Source organism: Netta rufina (assembly GCF_964035555.1).
Source record: "Netta rufina genome assembly, chromosome: Z".
Classification (NCBI taxonomy): Eukaryota; Metazoa; Chordata; class Aves; order Anseriformes; family Anatidae; genus Netta; species Netta rufina.
Genome location: NC_140126.1, coordinates 71999504 through 72012475, shown reverse-complemented (window position 1 = coordinate 72012475; position 12972 = coordinate 71999504). Strand labels below are relative to the sequence as shown.

At 38.1% G+C, this 12972-nt stretch overlaps 1 protein-coding gene across 1 annotated transcript in view; it reads left to right on the top strand.

Annotated features, from left to right (window-relative positions):
- Window positions 1-12972, top strand: part of MSH3 (mutS homolog 3) — a 111516-nt gene that overhangs the window by 2663 nt on the left and 95881 nt on the right. Inside the window, exons 4-8 of the mRNA XM_084305216.1 lie at window positions 2476-2679; window positions 4051-4167; window positions 4940-5059; window positions 6323-6466; window positions 7468-7634. Of these exons, the coding sequence (XP_084161342.1) occupies window positions 2476-2679; window positions 4051-4167; window positions 4940-5059; window positions 6323-6466; window positions 7468-7634 (752 nt within the window). The remainder of the gene's footprint in view (window positions 1-2475; window positions 2680-4050; window positions 4168-4939; window positions 5060-6322; window positions 6467-7467; window positions 7635-12972) is intronic.

Sequence of the window (12972 nt, the reverse complement as noted above, 5' to 3'; positions counted from 1 at the left end):
AAGAAGGAGAGTGAAATTAATAGCTTGTTGCAATAAATTTATGTTGTGATGAGGGATTATGCAGCTGTGGTCTGATGGTGAATACAGACAAGTGCTTCCTTCTCCTCTCCTTTTCAAACCCTTGTCTGTCTGGCAGTTCTCAATTTCTGACCCGTTGTCCATCCAGTTACACTGACACCAGACGCTGCCTCTGTTAGTTTAATGTGAAGAATATACCTTGGCATCTCTCACAGCTGTGTTGAGAACCAATTCTGGATGCAGGAACTATAAAAATATGTTTTACACATATCGTATATGGAAAAAGCATGTAAAATACTTTTCATCTTTGTGACATTAGTAGCATTGGAGACAATATATGCCTGGCACAGATACACAGTTAAAAATGTGTGTGCTACAGTAACTGCAGTAGAGGTGTGCGTTTGGCCGGGAAGGGCAGGTGTAACCCTCCTTCCACCAAGCTGTGGGCATCAGGTGGATGGATGTTTCTGCAGAATCAGGTTTCTGTCTTTGAACAGACGTGTTTGTTAATCTTCCATGTATCAGCTGGTGCAGTACTGCTGCCTTCCCACGCCAGAGTTGGCTTCCAATGCAGTGACACCTGTGTGCTTTTCATAGTGGTCTTGCCACTGCGTATTCATATCCTTGGATGCTGGTAGTCAAACAGCATGTGGTTCCAGTCGATTGGTAGTTGTACATGAAATGATGATTGCAGTTTACCTCTCCCTTCCCAGATGACGAGGCAGCTTCAACCACTTCCAGAGAGACTCTGCAAGCAAGGTGTATGCAAAAGAAAAGAGCAGTCATTTATTACTTCATGTGCTCACTAGACAGCGAGGGCTCATGACCTGTCTGGCAAAGCAGTGCTGTTGTGTTTCTTTATATGACACACGCCGAGTCTGTGCTGGCCAGGCAGTCAGATGGGGAAGGGCTGTCTTTACTTCCTTGGATTGGCTCATCTTGGACGTCTCTGTCCTGCTTTTTCCTTTGAGTTATCACCTTTTCCTGTTAGCATTTTTCATCCAAATTCCTTGAGCTGCTAACTTAATACCATCGCAACAGCTCAACTTCCATGTGTTTTAATTTTTCATACCTTCTTTCATGGCTTTATTTCACATGCTTTCTCACAACAATTTTCTCTATAAGACGAGACAAGGTCACACTGCTGTGCTGGCACAGACCTTGGATCGAAGACAGCTGAAGACTGAGGGTCAAAATAGGGCTTGCATTAAAAGGCCAAGGATTACAATCGAGACTTCTAACGCTATCTGAGTTGTAGGCATAGCACCTGTCTTTTAACACTGGGCTGTGTTGTCTGCTTGTCAAATGGGTGATCTCCTGACTGTGTGCAGTTCCAGGAATTTTGCAATTCACAGCTAACATCAGAGCTAATTGCTCTTTCTTTTCCATTGTTTTGTGACTGTGTCCTTTCATGTTCCCATGACCCAGAGTGTGTGATTTTCATGATCTTTTTTCCCAGTTACTGTTGCTCCTAAACACCTGTTTTACTTTCTTCCTTGAAATCTACCTGGGGTACTTTTTAGAAAATGGAACTTACCAGGTTTATTTTCAGATACAAACACTCACTGCACAGTCTCATCAATTGTGTTTTGTGCTCTCATGTGCTTAAAAAACTTAAGTGGAGAGGTAGTCTTTGTATTTTATTTATTTTTTAACCAATTTTATTAATATATGAAGTTGTGATGTAATTTAGAAGGAACGTTGACGGAAGTGAAGCTCACCTTATTGGTGGTGTTCGCTGCACTTAATAAAAGGCTGAATCCATCACCGTGCTTGCCATACAGAACTAAACAAATTTGGAAAGGTGAAGTTGTTTGGCTGACATAGGCTACATAATGTTATTCACTTATGTAAGTGATGAACAGTAGAGCAAGTGGGCTCAAAGCCTTAACTGTTAAGGGGTTAGAAATTGTAGTACAGATTTTCTGTTTAAGAATAAATAATTTTGGGATGTTTACTGTACTTGCATGGTGCTGACTGGAGAAGAAACATGGTTTTGGTGCTTGAGACAGCAAACAGACTTGTACTGAGTTGGTTTATTTTTTGATTTACTGTGGATTTTTGGATCATTAATCTGTCTGCACTGCAATTACTCATCAGTAAATTGGAATGGTAATTCTTTTCTTAAAATGTGGCTAGTGTAGACTGCCAGGTTTTTGCAGCCTGGATGTCTCTTGATGTGTGCTCATGATACGAGAGGGATTTGTTTCCACCTGAAGTGTCTAAGAACTGTTGTAAGACAAGTTGATGAAGTGATGGAAAATCTTTTTCTTTGGTGACCTTTTAATACCGAATAAACTGTTCTATGTATAACTTCTTTAATACTCTTCTTGCAGTTCCGGAGACTATTTACTGCAAGAGCAATCTTTAGCTGTGTTGTGAGTCTGAGTCAGGGTCTGAGAGGTGATGAATTTATTTGATGATTCTTAACTATTCCTTTCCATCTTTTATTTACAGGAGGAGTCACGCTGTGATCTTAGTCAGTTTTCTGCATCCCTTAAAAGCTATGAAAATACTTCAGATACAAATCTTAATAAGAGAACCAAAAGCATTTACACTCCGTTGGAACTTCAATTCATAGAAATGAAGAAACAGTACAAAGATGCTGTGTTGTGTGTGGAATGTGGATACAAATACCGCTTCTTTGGAGAAGATGCAGAGGTAATTTTTGTCAGGATTTTGGAAAGATACTTGCATTGTGTCAGTGTCTTAGTAGGTCTATGGCCGCTTCCAGAAGGAGGCTTCCTGGGGACATGAATTGTATGAGTGTTTTTAATACTTGAAAATAAGATGAAAAATCTCTGTATACTTAAACGTAAGACTAGCCATTACACATACGCTTTAATCAAAGCAGCGTCTATTATTTTGTAATCATAAGGTTGCATATTGAGAACTTAATTATTGTAGCACCCCAGTGTTTATTACGTGGCAGACTTAAACCTGAAGCAGTTCTACAGATGAATTCATTATCATGGCACAGATCAAGATCTACTAGGAATATTTCAGCTCTGAAGACAGTGAAGCAAATGATGTAGAGTAGATGAATTGATACAGCCTGGGTGCAGAGAATGTCTTGGATGCAAGAAGAGTAGCTCCACAGAAAATAACATAATGTTACATGTGTTCAGTTATGAAACCATATTCAGATGCTGCATCCACACGTGCCAGATCTTTAGGAACTGGAAAGTACTTCACAGCAAACAGCACTTGGAAGTGATGGTTCATAAATAGCTTATGCACATTTTGTTTGTGGTCTGTCCCAAAAAGGTTTACCCTCTGGTCCGTGCTATTTCACTTAAGACCATTGAGAAGCTTCTCTTTGCTTGGTTACTGGGAAATAATTAATTCTTACCAACTTCATACTATTTAATTTGTCTACTCATTTGCTAGTGCACTTACAGTCCAGATGCCCAATTCAGTGTTTAACTGCAGTTTCTGTTTAAGACCACCTTCTCTGTTCCGGGCAACCACCTTCTTGCTGAGGGCAGAAAAGCAAATACAAATCATATATTAAAATGTCGTATTTCAACAACTGTTGCTATTCATTTTCTTAGAAATATTTAGCCACCATTTCTGTTTGATAATGATGTTTCAGTATTTTAGTTGATTAGCGAGCTTAGCATCATTAACATTGTTCTGTCTGTGTTTTTTTAGTATTGTGAAGAATATTTGAAATTTTGTTGAGCTGTATTGCAGAAACCATGCATGCCCTATTTGGGTCATTTATCTCACTGTGGGAAGGGTCAAGGTGCAATGTAATAATCTGTTGTGAAGTCTGTGATACTGAAGCCCCTGTTTGTGACAAGATGTAAAAACAGGAAGGTGAAGGACCCACCATGCTGAGCTTTTTCCTGTCATGTTTTCATTTTGACAGTGGACTTCTAAGTGTAAACGTGAATTGGTATTGTCATAGAAACAAGCTCCTGTACTGCGTTTTGATGTGTTTGTGTTTGCGGGACTTCTGTTGTGACTGCAACTAGTGTGGATGACCTGAACTACTTACTGTCTGACTCTTTTTCTTGTGTGTTGCAGATTGCAGCTAAAGAGCTAAACATTTATTGTCATCAGGATCATAACTTTATGACTGCCAGTATACCAACTCACAGATTGTTTGTCCATGTGCGACGACTTGTAGCAAAAGGATATAAGGTAATCTCTGGCTTTTAATTAAATGCTGTTCAGTATAGGATAGCACTGAAATAACTTGCAGTTATTGTGCCGGAGTCTTATTTGAACTGAGAAGTGGGAAATGTATTAGTACATGTTTCTGCAAGTAAAATGGCTAACTTTTCCTTTGTTGCAATTTCTCTATTATAGTGAATGCCATGTAATTCAAATTGATTAAAGCTTCCTCTGCTGTTTTAAAAAACAGTAGCTTCATTTTTTTCTATAACAGTTCTGGAACAGTTCTTTTAGTTATTTTTTTATCCAGCCTTTGCACTTAGTAAAGGTAAATATGCGTACTTTGTTTGTTTTTCTTCCTCACATCTTACTTTTCCTCATCCCAGACCATACTATTTTTTTCTCTTTCTGTCTGTTGTTGTTCTCTTCCCTATAACTTTGTGGCTTTCTATTGACACCTCCCTCTTTCTGCTTATCAGAAGATGACTTGTTGAATTCAAATTGATTGCAGCAATCATTCTCTGACAAGCGATGAACTCTAGCTAATTTGTTTCAGAATATGGCAGGAAGCACAGAGGAAGAAGTTGAGAGGGCAGTTAGAAAAGGATAGAGAGAATAAAAGAAAAGGCTGTGGCTTCCTAGTCTTGTTGGTAGGATTGATACTAGCCTCTGCCCTTCCCATTCAGCTTTAGTGATGCACTTGCAGTTTGCACATCTTAAAAAATCACCAAATTTATTAAAAAAAAACCAACATTTAAAATCAAGGAACTAATATCGTTTCTTTCCTGTGTGCCTTTAGGTTGGAGTAATAAAACAAATGGAAACTGCAGCACTGAAGGCTGCTGGAGAAAACAAAAGCTCTCTCTTCAGCCGGAAACTGACTGCTCTCTATACAAAGTCTACACTTATTGGAGAAGATATCCTTTTTGAATGAATTTGTTTCCCGAATCTAATCATAGATGTATGAGGTCCTATAAAACCAGTGTTATCACCTGGACAGAACATGGGTGCTTAGTGGCTGACAGGGAATAAAACTCCTTTAATTTTATGTTGTCATGAAACATCATCCAGACTTTACAAAGAATTTATTCAGGGACTTAGTTTTGTTGTAAAACAGCAGAGCTTTTGTTTTCTGTAGTTGTTTTTAGACTTTCCAAGTCTGCAGTATTCCTCAAGGTCTCGTCTTCAGCTTTGTGTTTGACCAGATAGAGAACTGCAGCATTAGTAGTTCATAAGGCTGTCAAGGAAGAAGAATTCACTGTTTGGTATCAACAATTTGCTTTAAGTGAAAAGAGGGTACTAAAACCACTAGGCTGTAAAAAAATAAAACTAGGTAATTAACTCCTGGCTGTCGTAACAAAGAAAAAGCAAAAAGGAGATGAAAGCATCTTTTGACCACTGAAGTTGTTTTCCTGACTTCTGCTTTGCCTCTGTCATGTTTTTTTCTGTAATATCTCAAGCTCGTATTTAGTAGATACTGAGAGCTAAAAAGATTGTTAGATTAATGCCTGTCGGGTTGCACTTGGGGCACAGATCATGGAGGCAGATTACACAGTCCCAGGATTTTGACGTAGATTTCCAGTGTACATACAAACTCTCTTGCAGTGACTGGCAAACTGATGAAAGCAGGCTCAGAAGTATGACCCAATGTGGTGGACTGATACGCAACAAATTTTTAATGAAGTTAACCTAATGCTCCTGCTAAGATGTGAACTATCGTTTAAGTCAGTCTATGCTTGCTTTTCAATTGTTGCATGCTAGTGCATTTCCTTCTCTCTGTTAGGTGCATGTGGTTTGCAGATGTGAAGTTAAAGTGAGCAGCCCATGTGCAGCATCTGCTGGTAGTTAAACATTTGACATAACTGCTCTGCCTTGAACAGGGAGACCCACAGACATAGTTGAAGATGGCCTTTGCCTGAGCTGATGAAATCTGCATCGTGTAATTGCATGTAATATGAACACAACCACTGACTTCAGTCCTCCTGCTGACGGTTACCTGAAATTCACTAAACTGATAGTAGGAGTTAAACTAATAAAAGAAAAATAAACCTTCAGTGTAGCACGCTATTATGAAATTCAGTTGAGAAGGCCTTAAATCTAGAAGGACTTCTGAATAATCCACACAAATCTGTGTGCAACGTTGTTGTTCTGTTTCTTTTTTTTTTTTTAACACTTGATACATGTGAACCCTTTGCTGAAGCTAGATGATTCCGTAGATGTTGAAGAGGTAACAACCGACGTCCCTGATAACTACCTCCTCTGTATTTGTGAAAATGGAGAAAACGTAAAAGACAGAAGGAAAGGTGACATTCTTATAGGCATTATGGTAAGTTTCACAGATAAATTAGTATTTTAGGTTTTTAATATATTTTTTCTTAGGGGTGAATGGTTGTCTTCCTATATTCAATATTGTACTGTGTTTTGTTTTTTCTAGTTCGTTTGTTTTATAACAGGGTCCAGTATAGGTAAGATATCATCCGTGTTTGAATTGTGATGGCTTAATACCTGAAAACTACCCAGTAGGTTCGGACTTGGTAACTGGATATTCCCAATATCCATACTTTGGGAATAGCAATATATGGGATAGTTTATTGCTGCCATATTGCTTGAAAACATACCTGTGTTTTTTTTAGCAGCCAAACACAAGAAAGCTGTTAGTAAACTAACTTTAGAGTATAAACATTTTTAGAGATAATACTTTAAAGCATGCGAGCAGTTTTTTCCTCTACAAAATAACTTTCTATGGAGGAAGAGACTGTTTCTATTTTTACTGTTTACACTTCACTTTGTATTTTCTATTATGGTAAAGATTGAAACCAGAACTGTTTAATGGGCAAAATGTAGTGATAACTGAAGCCCATTCTGTTGATAGTTCATTAATTTGAAATTATTTTGATTGTAGTTGCATTTGAATGTCACACTGCAGCTGGGAGAGAGCAAAAAAAAACATGGGCCAAGATGACAATTAGTTTCCATGCTGAATTGCATGTACCTTCCATAGGCTTCCAATGATGTAGATTTGCATGCTTCTTGATAGTAGTAAGAGTTGAGCAGTGGCGGACTGATGGTAATGAGAGCGCATTTACATTTCCAAGGTATTGTTATGACTTACCAGCACAAAGTTGTGATAGTCTTTCGAACTTGCTGCTTTATAGATTTGAAGAACATAATTGCATTTTTGATCTTCCACTTTCATTAAGTGTGAGGGTGCTATGCAACTTCTGTACTATATACAACTTTTTTTCTTTCTGGCTTAACAATTTGAGTTACTGAAATGTTCCCTGAAACTTTAAATACCCAATGTGTATATATTATTTTATTTGACAGGCAATCCAACCAACTACAGGAGAAGTTGTTTTTGACAGTTTTCGGGATTGTGCATCTCGCTTAGAATTAGAGAGTCGGCTTTTGCGCCTGCAGCCAGTTGAACTAATACTTCCATCCAGCTTGTCAGATCAATCTGAAAAGCTCATCAACAGTATAACCTCCATGAGGTATGTTCTATGGGGATTTTTTTTTTCTTTTGTTTTTAATTAAATCTAAGCTATTGATGGGTTTTATATCCAGAGGTAAGCGTTGATGTATAGTTCCCTAAAAGCCATTTTCAGAATGTCTGTAGTTTGCTGCTGGGTCAAAAATCCCCTGGATCCTGCTGAGTTCTGAACACTCATTCTTTACTTGTATTTAGACTGAAATTCAGGGCTTCTGTCTCAGGCCTGTGAAAGATTAGAGGGTCTAAACTTTTTTTGTTTTCATTTAGATCATCTTGATCCCACACTCCCAGTCGTGTTTTTGTTGTTTTTTTTTTTTTGGCTTTATTTTATCGTTGATGCACCCACCTTTGGGATTTGAAAGTGGTGCTCTGTGTCTGCTGTTGTTTGTCATAGTATTAGTATCTCTAGATGGCATGAAATTTATTTTCTATTAATGTAAATACATATTAAAAAAACTTTGTAACTGGTATTTTATTTTGCTTGTGCTATTACATTATCTTGAAATTGAATACAGGCTTGGAAGTACTGTAAATGATCATCCATTTATATTTTGTGATCTCTTTGTGTAAAGTGTAAAATGGTTAAATGTTTTCAATTTTTGTTTTACTGTGGTATAAAGCCAAAATAGGACATAATTTGTAGGATGACAGATGAAGGGAATAAAACATTCAAAATCTTGCAGATGCAATTTTTGTGGGAAAACAGCTTTGTATTTTTTTAAACCACACAGCTCCTGATTGGAGAGAACCAGAGTAGAGTTTGGCATTTCTATTTTGAGTGAAATAATCAGAAGAAATATGTTTCCTTTTACCTGTTAATACAATAGGAGCTAAAGACAGTCAAAGAAAAGTGAACGTATTGCATAGACACAGTTGTGTGTTAGGGGGAAGATTCAAATGTCAGCACTTCCCGTATTGTAAAGACAGACAAATGCATCACCATCACACGGGCTGTAACCACCTGACAGATTGTCAGCTTTCTACCGTGACTCCCTCACTTAAACTCTGCCTGTGTCACCATCTCGTAGCTTTCTCTAATGCCCCAGACAGCTGATCAGCTTAATCAGGCTGCTCCACAGGCATTCCTTTCCCACCTGTCAGCATAATCCTTCTTTGTCTCTTTTTACAAGAAAAAAAATAAAAATCTGACATGAAGTAGTGGGTAGGCAATCTGCTTTCATGGCCCATTGTAGGAGTTTGCACAGATGTTGCTGTACTCAGCTCTGAAGCTATCAAGGGCATGAGTGTACCAGAGGCCACAGTGGGAAGAGGGACTGAAAGCTTGCAAGCCAGTGTTAGGGATCTTAAGAAAATGTGGCCTGTGAAAGTGTTGTATTCAGCATTGTTCAGTGGCATAGCGATGCTTATCTTTTGTAGTGAAGTGTGCTCTTGTCTTCTCTTCCCTCAGCTCCTGTGTGGACTGCAAAGCCATAAGGAGTTGAAAAGGTCAATGCCTGACTGTAGGTGTACTGGGCAAGCAACATCAGTGTGTTTTCTTGCAGTGCAGTGGTTTGTTAAGACTCGGGCAGATAAAGGAAGTATTCTTCCTGTCAGATTAGGAAGGAAGAAACTTTCCAGTTGCCAACAAATGTTGCAACGTTTTTGCCCTGGTAATCCTTTGATGACATTCCTTTTGTAGATCACTTACAGAGGGGTATGTCCCAAATATTTCTAAATACACCAGGATGAAGACTAAAAACTTCTTTTCATTGCTGTTAGTGTTGTGTACTGAGAATTTAGTGGAATCTGAAAGAAAGCAAAGTTATGTAAAAAGACAGACAAAGCAAGCATGTTTCTCAGAAACAAGTATTTTAGTTGTATGCTAAGGAAGTTCTGATGTAGGTTTGAGACAGCGGTTGTGGTATTTAATTTTTTTGATCATGCACAGCTGAAGGTGTTAGATGGTAACTGTTCGTTTCTATTAAGAACCAAAGATACATCCCAGTACTTGATTTTGTGAACAGATGTTTATAGGTTTTTTCCCCCCTTATGGTAACTATCCACAAAAACCGACTAGGTGACTCTCTGGTCTAAATGTATTTAATTACATTGGAATGGTAAAAAATAAAATGCATTCCGTAGGTATGCTTTGGTAGTGTCACATCTAAACCAGTTGTTCATCGATTTTGTCATGTCAAAGATTTAACCGCTAGAGGGCCCTCAAGTACTTAATTTAAGTGGTTCCAGCATTCTCCTTTCTTCTGCTTTGAACTAGGCTCTGGTTTTTATATAATTGCTGTTATACAGCTATTAGTTTTGTTCTTGCACATACTGAATGGTCTAAAGTATTCGGTTGTAGTTGTGCATTAACTTGTAATTTCATTCTTTGTCTCCATTTTTTTTCTGATAACTTCTTGTAAGAAGCATCTGTTAGCTGGGAGAGGTTTCATTGCGAATTTTTACAAGACCTTTCTGACTAAACCCATTGGAACTGGGATCTTGTATTTCGTGAAGGCATATCATCTCTTAATTTGTTTATAATGTAGTGGAAAACTGGCAAAGTTTAAAAAACAAAACAAAACAATAAAAAAACAACAGGGTATGGAGAGGAGAGAAAATCAGTCCCAGCAGACAGACAGCTTGGAGTGGTGTCAGGAGCAGGTAGGAGCAGAGATGAGTCTTTCTGCCTGTATGCAGCTGTCTTGTAAGAGTTGTACCAGGAGTTGTCTAAGTGACTTGGGGGACAGTTTGCTTTTGGATGTTGCGTATTAGATCAACGTGATGTGGGCTAGGTCTCCTGTACAGAGTGTGCTCAAAGATAGCTGGAAAACAAATAAAGAAAAACTCGTCAAGATAAAAGACTGGGCCTTCATGGCAGGAGACGTGGTCAGTTGTAATGCTTAGTTGTATTGACAGAGTTGGAAGTAGCTCCTTGCTTTAAGTGTTGTTTTTTTCCTCCCTCTCTCTTTTTAATAATATAAAAAGACCAAATGTGATGAAGAGTATATAGCAGTGTACTTGTCTGTCTGTCTTTAGTTTTCAAAAATTAAACATACATAACATGCATATTTTTTCTGTAGTGCTGTGCTTCCCTTTTCCTATTCTTCTCTTTTTTGTTGCCACCACAGCTATGTCCAGACTCAGCTAAATCATTCACAGTATTTACTGGTGCTTCTATTTTGGTATTGTGTAAATTTTCACAGCCAAATTTGCATCAAAAGCACACACATTACAGGAAGAAAAGAACAGCTGAGGAGCAGAGTACCGTTGTTCTAAATTTGTTTCTGTTAGAAACAAGAGCCAAATAAGTCACCAAAAGTGTTTTAGTGTCTTAATATGGTTGACAATCACTGAGATTGTACTTCAGCCTAAGGAATGCTTCATTATGTTAGAAATTATTTCTGTGTATTAATGTAAAATAGGTGAAAAGAATTTTGAGTCAGAAATGAAAGTGTAAATTAAAATACACATTTGAAAGGGGCCTCTTTCTTCACTTTTGAAACTGCACAGAGTACAGCGATAGTAAATGTTTGCTAATACTGCAAATGAGTGGAGAAAATATTTTCACATATTTATATGTGGCTGAAAACAGGGTCTCTCAGTGGGAAGAATTAAACAGATTTTATGGTAGGTTAATAAATGAGTGAAGCAGCAGAAAAGCTGTTTTAGGAAGAACAATCTCAGAGCAGCTGTTTGAGCTGTACCCAAGAAAGCAGTTTGCAGAGTAAATGGAAGATACAGCCCCAGTTCTGAAGTGCTCCGTGTCCAAGTTACACATAAACATTAATATAATGAACACTAAGTAAAGTTAAATACTTAGATGTTTGTATGATTTGTTCATAGAGTGGAGCTTTAATTCAGCTAGTACAAAGCCACTTAAACTGCATTCTTGGGGGAGAGGGGGCAGAAGTCTCAGCGTTAAAATCAATAGGTTTGAATTACCGCTGGTTTGAAAGAAGCTAAGTTCTTTTTGTAAAGATTCTGCTTAGCCATTTGGATCAAACTTCGGTGTTTGTTTACCAAAATGGTAAGCTTTAAAAAATAGCTTAACTTGTGTTGTAGATTTTTTTTTTTTTTACAAGTTACGTCTTTTTCTGTGTAAACTTTCACCCTTGGTAATTTAAAACTCATGGAAACAAATGCTTTTAAATGTGTGGCATGGTTCATGTTCATTTTCTTCCAGTTTGTTGCTGTTTCAGGTGGTAAATGAAATGGTCCTCTTGCCAATGTCATGGGAAACATTGTCCGTAAAAAATAATCACTAGAAAATACTATTCAAGGACACTGAACTTGAGGTCAGCTTTGGTGGTGAGCCTTCCTTCAAAAGCAATCCTTAAGTTAAAAGTAGGCTATGGAAACTGGTTCAGAACAAACTGTTCTGGCGGGTACTGTTCTGTTCCTGAACCCTTAGTAACATCTGTTTGCGAGAGTTGGCCTGGCTCAAGGAAAATATTTTAATGCTTTTAGTTTTTCTTCTTTCTAGAAAACAAAGAAAAGATTCTTCCCTGCAAATATATGTGTGTGTTTTTACGGGAGAATGCCATGTTTTGCACTCCATGCTCTTCCTTGTCAAGGATCAATACTTCCTTAACACTGGCTGCATTAGAAGTTGGTCTGTACTGGTCTTCATGAAATCACTTCCCTTTCAGTCACTCCTGGTCTTCTCAAATAACTGCCTTTTGTTTCTTTGAAAAATGCTCTGCTTCTGTCCAGCAAATCCTAAGATGCTCCAGAGCTTCTCCTTACGTTTCTTCCATTTGGCCTTTTTATGCGAACACGGGTAATGTTCTCTTGTGTCATTCTTTGAGCTCCAAAGCATCATTCCACCCAAGTCTGCACTGTTTCACAGTTTTTTATTTAAACCTGCTCTGTCAGATAGCTGGCCAACAATATAAAATAGGGATGATATGGTAACTAACTTCTTGTCCATGCCCCCAGATTTTTCATGTTACTCTGCTTGCAGACCATCATGTCTTCTTCCTATTAGGTTGGGCCTGTAGTATGGGAGGCAGTTTTGACACAGGCTTTAATCATTTGCTGCTTAATTTATACTGCAGCTGGATTTGCTATTTGTTGCCCTGTAATACATCTAAGACTTTTTATCTCCTGGTTATGACATTCAGGTTTCTGTTTTTACTTCAGTACTGCAGCATTGCCTTCGGCCTGGAGTTTGCTGCCTGGAATTGCCTCCTCAAATCCATTCAGAAGGAAATTATCCTCCCCTTTCACTGATATGATCAAATTACCCTGGGACTGAATCCCTCAAACAGCTGGTCTTCCATCATTACATGCAATACACGTTTTCTTTCTTTTTATTGAAGGACCTCTGTAAGTACAGTTTCAAGCCCTTTCTGCTTACACTGTCAGTGAAGTGCTGAATGTCCCCTCTGATTTGGCAG